Raw genomic sequence first — 5,702 nt, 5'->3', positions numbered from 1 at the left:
TTTTTAGTGTATACTAAAACAACTATTCACCAAAGTGGAGGTGGCTATTGGTGGATATTTACCGAGCCATGAAATAGTTGTTAATTATTACTTCTTGTGGGTTTTCAAGGTCTTACAGGACACGAAATCGCTCCTCAAGCAGTCTGACCAAGAAACCTTGCAAGATGTTAACAATGAAGAATGCAAGCTTCTCCTTAAATATCTCAACGATGATCAGGTGTTGGCATCTATTAAAAGGAACTGGCTTCCAGATATTGTGACAGTTTAGTTGTATTTCATATTGTAAATAGTTTGACTGGGTTTTACCTCTATTACTCACACGCACATTTTATGACCGTTTTTAGTGAGTTAACTTTTATTATTTAATTGATAAGGATTTTTTTAGGATTGTCTAATTACTTACATAGTTTCGAGTATTTCTGTAATGACTGTATTTGGAATAAATTTATTTTCAAGCTCCAAATTCACTTTCATATCAATTTGGATATTTTGCCCGTAACGCGAGAAGGAGCAAACTGCCATTAGCAATGAAATGATGTAGCCTCATTGTTTTGTAGAACAATGGCAGAGTTGTAGGGATACATACCCGTTCATCCAAAATATAGACTTTATTTAGAAATGGCGGCTGTTTTATCATTATTTTTTGGCCTTTCCGTAGACCAATTTTTGCAACAGCAGACAAATAACAAATTGGTCAACTTCTTCTGAATCAGTGGCCTACATAAACTCTTTTTCTTTTTTTCATTCAGAAAATCACAAAATGAATCGCTGCGATTTTCACAATTCTTCACCTTAAAACTGCGTTTTGGCTTCCATTAATCATATCTCCGAACATAACCGAGAAAATCGACTCCACCTCCGAAGAGTGAATTGGAGTTGTTTGTTTGTTCACAGCATGAATACTAGTATGATATCTTTTTAGAGGTTTCGCACAGATACCATCGCTTTCCATCGGCGTCGAGTTCGAATGTACCATTGGAACCAAAGATGCTGCTTGGTAGGTTGTGTCACGAATCAGTTGAGTTCTCGACTTGGCATCGAAAAACCAAAACGCAGTTTGGCCGTTGGCACTTGATGATGAGGCTCCGCAGAATTATGAAAATCGCAGTAAGAGCGGTTTTAAAGAAGTGTCAAAAGAAGTCAGTGCTTTGGTTCCTGATTATTTTCCTAAGAATCTTTCGTCACATTCTCAGCCAATCAGAGTTGACAGGCTCAAAAACCAATTCGTTTTTTTTTCCCGCCCTTCAGCGCCGGCGACTGCATCCATCTTATCTTTGTTTTGATTGGCTCATTTTGTGCCCTCTAACTACAATCATTGAGCAGAGAGAAGGAAAATATCTAAAGAATTTTCTTGCGTGGATCATTGGCAAAGCCTGTGGTAAGCCAGCTTCAAACCCAGATCTCAATATTCCAAATTAGATATTTTTTTTCTGAAAGAAAAAGCAGTTATTTTGAAATGAACCTACGAGTGTATTTATACGATGCAATACACTTTATTTTTCTTGCGTATTGGCCCTTGTAGCGGGATTTTGGCATTTGTGTTGTTTTCTTAATCAAGCTACGATGGCCTAAGAACAAGAGTTTATTAACTGTGTTAACTATTTTGGATGAAAGTATCACTGACTTTTTTCATTAGTGCCACCGGGAATGGAATTTTTCTAAACTACCGATCTTGTCATCACCCACGTTACCTCAATCGATTTTAATAGATCTTTTTTTATATTTTCATTCGTACACTTTCCTTCGCACAGCGTAGACATAATGTGCAATAATACGAATTACAGTTTTAAGTTATGTGCTCATTTACTGATACAATGCACTTGAAGTGTACTGATGATATAGGATTCTGTCAAGTTTAATAAAGATGTGTTGAACACATTCCTCATTTTTAATGCCAGATTTGTCCACAAGTTATAAAAAAGAGCCGTTACTTGCCCTTGAAATCGTCCGCGTCTTATGGCGCTTTTCATTTTCAAATCGGTTGCATTACAGCCAGAGAGTATCCTTGCAAAGTTGGATAGGTTTAGAATGATGGTGGGACAATGAGTCAAGTTTGATGAAGGATAAAGGTAAATATTTGAACGGCAGATTTGTATCGACTAGAAATCATCGCAGTGTGTAATGAAACCAAGAAATCTAAAAATAAATCCTGACTTGGACGGGATTCGTCTTTATCAATGGCTCAGTCGGTAGAACAGCGTGCAACTTAAATTGCAAGGTCACGGGCTCGAGTCCCGTTTGTAGTTGCAACTATTCAAGTTGTTTCATTAACACGGCGATGATCTCTCGCTTTGTCCTAACCTGCGACCAGGCGTACTTTTCTTTAGACAGTTCGGACCCTCTCTAAGAAAAGTACGCCTGATCGCGTGTTGCGCTTGCATGCCCTGGCATTTATACCTGCAATGGCCCAGTCTATAGTGCGCACCTTCGAAGGGTTTTTGTCTTGTTGGTGGTATACACAATAGCTGTTTTATCACCGGTGGATCGCGCGGATCGATAATGTGACGTAACTTTCATTTTATTGACGACAAAAAAAAAATTCATCACCATGTTGACCCTATAACGTTCACTTCAAAATTTACAGATGAATGTCCGTCGATCCGTAACCCGAAACCAAATTCTTAATACAAGAGAACTATTTCATCTTTTCGTCTCTTTTCTCAGACGACGTCATTGATGTTCGAGTAGTCAAAGATTCAATGGGGCTTTTTTCAGGCACACCTTACCGTCACAGTTAAACGCTACGTCACAAGTGATTGCACGCGTACAAAGATCCCCGGACCGTGATTGGATAATTCGAATGGTAGACTTGCCACAAGTCGAATCCCAGGTGAAAATGTTTTGGCGAGCGAAACGTAATTTTTCGTACGCGAAGTGGATGAGCGAGCGACGATGAGACAAAGGACTTTTCGACAGTCTATTCGAATGGGAGAGGGTGCCCATACAAAAAGTTGGTCATTCCCTTCTAACATCACAATAACATCTCGAAACATCTCGTTTCAACCAGTCGAAACAGTAATTATTACGAAGATGAATTTGATACTAGATGCTTCTGTGAAGCATACACTGGCTTGCCTGTGGTACGTGCTACAGAAAATCAGAAGGCACTGAATTGTGTGGTATTGAAATACAGCATTCCAGTCTCTGAAGAATAACAAATAAAAGAGAAGCGAGAAACATTGGCTTCTGGGCTGACATGTTGATAATTTTCAAGTTCCCTCACAACTTCTTTTCACCACAAGTGTGCCCTATGAGCATCCGAAAACTTTGTAATACTAAACTTCACTGAAGTCAAGCCCTGTTTCGCGGGGTTAGTGTTGGGATGGGAGACCAAAACAATAAACCCCTCATAAAAAACAGAAACATCTGACCGAAAATACTATTAACGCTAACAAATGCGAACTCAGCAAGGTACAGATTCTGTTAGCGTGCTTTATGCAAAACAAATATTAATGAAAAAGCAAATAAATATTGATACACAGTTTTCAGAAAGAGCAGAAGGAAGTTTCCCGGACGGTCGATCGAGAATAAAATATTTACGACATGAAAACAACATTAATTTTGAACCTTGAATATAGATCGTTTTCACTGTCACGCAATAAAAAAAATAAATCAAAAACTATCCAGTGCAAAACGCTAAGAAATTGTTATCTTATAGAAGATAAAGAAATAAGACACTTGTCCAAGTTTTAGGCCTCTGCGTTTCCCCAAACTTCAGATATTCGTCGAAATGTTTCACAGGCCGGAAAATAGTGTAAACATCTGGAACTGACTTTGGCTATCTAGGCGACTGATTATCACTACTGAAAAAACAAGCATTTACATAAGCACTTTTCCTAATGCTCTAACTTCTAAAAGGGCTCAAAATCATGAGATAAGTATATATTTTTCAACAAACTTGATCGTAGCTTTGTGTCACGCACCTTGAGCTGTGAAATTGTCAACAGATATAGATATGCCGCCTCTTATGCCTGATGAGGATAAAAACTTTGGTGGATCTTTAGTTTTAGATTTTGGAAGGTGATGACGTCACGTGAAAACGATCTATAGAATATAAAAAGTTACGATCAGCGACAAACATTTTGGGAGATTTTTGCTACGTTCAAGTAAATTGCAAAATCGAAAGTGACATGGCCGGAATTCAGCGGGCGCCGTGATTAAGTTACCGCGGCATGTTTACTCGCCAAACAGTGAAGCATCTGTGTCAAATGATGGCAAGATACCGAGTTTTTGTAAGTCAAAACAAAGATCACAATCGCCTAACTCTTGTTTATGCAAAGTCAAAATTTACTCTCCAAGACGCGTACGACGTTATTTATCACCAGGTAATTCCATCATTTTGGAAATAGCAGCTACTTTATTATTCATCTGCGTCACAAGTTTTCACTGATTTTGGGCCTCATTTTGTTGAAACTCAAGCACGCTTCCAACAGGCCTGTGAACCCTTCCTGCTTACAGAGCAATACCAAAAAACTTCTCCCATATCACATTTGAACCTTAAGCTCGAAAATTCAATACACAACATGATATTATAATTCACAAAGGCAGAAAATACCACAGAATCCTTTTCCAGCGAAAATTTTATTGAAACAAACAACATATTTGCTCTTAGAGGCGAAAACCTCTTCCTACTTGATTGCGTGCGTGAAGACAAGAAACTCAATTGTGTCAAATTACCATGTACTTCAGGTAAATACTGCTCACTTTGATTTCGTCTCGACGGGCGATAGATTGTTGTCGAAGTCCAGTACTCGTCGCTTTTGAGATTCATGCCTAGTTTATCCAACTGACTTTCCATTATTGAGCTCCATAAGGGTATATTTTGTTTAAGGATCCACTAAAACGCCATTCGCGTTGCATGACTTTCGACGTCATTGCAGGCTAAGTTAATGATTCTACTGTGTCCACCAGAGAAATCTACGCATTTCCACTACCCTCTCGATCCTAAGAAAATACTCGCAGAAGGCTCTATCCACAAAGACACCACTTACCAGGGGAGTGACAGGCAAGACTTTTACCGACACGGAAAAAAAAAAAAAAAAAACTAAAAAAAAAAAAAAAAAGAAAACAAACAAACTAAACGCAGACCTCGACTGGGTTTGCCCATAGGCAACCCAGTAACAAGAGGAACTGTAGTCCATTGTAGCAGAGTGATGAGGAAGCTAATTCTTTTTTATTCTCATTTTATTGTTTACAACTTCAAAAGGCTTGTAAAAATCATTAACAACAGGATCAACTTTGGAGACTTTCTTTCACCCCATTCTTCAATCCGTATTGGAGTTCCTCTGGTGTGAAATTGATCTTTGCATGATTATTATTTTGATGAGTTGAAACTTGATGCTATTGTGATGTTAGAAAGGGCATGCCCAAAAAGCGTTGACACAGCTCCTTGCGTGGTCACAGAAATAACACTTGTGTAAGGTCGGCATATGATTACACTGTTCCTGTTTTTCATTCAATAAATAGACTTTCTGAAGTCGTGCGCTCTTCGTTTCCGGTTTAGCGGTTAGTACTTAGTACACTCTCGCGCTTCGCGCGCACTTTCGCGTTTCTCGCCCTGTGCCTTCGTTTGGATAACGCTATCCTCCGGATAAATCACTATCCATTGGATAGCGCAGTTGGTTTTGCTATGACTTATCCACTGCATAGCGATTTATCCGGCGGATAGCGCTATCCATCGTTTGAAAAACTGGGGTCTGGAG

The 5,702-nt window shown here is 38.9% G+C and overlaps 1 protein-coding gene across 2 annotated transcripts in view; it reads left to right on the top strand.

Annotated features, from left to right (window-relative positions):
• Positions 1 to 1,878, top strand: part of LOC137996804 (enoyl-CoA delta isomerase 3, peroxisomal-like) — a 12,850-nt gene extending 10,972 nt beyond the window's left edge. Inside the window, exon 8 of one of the 2 annotated variants that reach the window (XM_068842429.1) lies at positions 110 to 1,878. In XM_068842429.1, coding sequence (XP_068698530.1) covers positions 110 to 268 — 159 coding nt within the window. In that variant the 3' untranslated portion in view covers positions 269 to 1,878. The remainder of the gene's footprint in view (positions 1 to 109) is intronic. The other variant, XM_068842505.1, reaches the window with a different exon arrangement.
• Positions 1,879 to 5,702: the final 3,824 nt, after the last annotated feature.

This window comes from Montipora foliosa, chromosome 1 (assembly GCF_036669935.1).
Source record: "Montipora foliosa isolate CH-2021 chromosome 1, ASM3666993v2, whole genome shotgun sequence".
Lineage (NCBI taxonomy): Eukaryota > Metazoa > Cnidaria > Anthozoa > Scleractinia > Acroporidae > Montipora > Montipora foliosa.
This window is presented reverse-complemented; position numbering and strand designations above follow the sequence as displayed.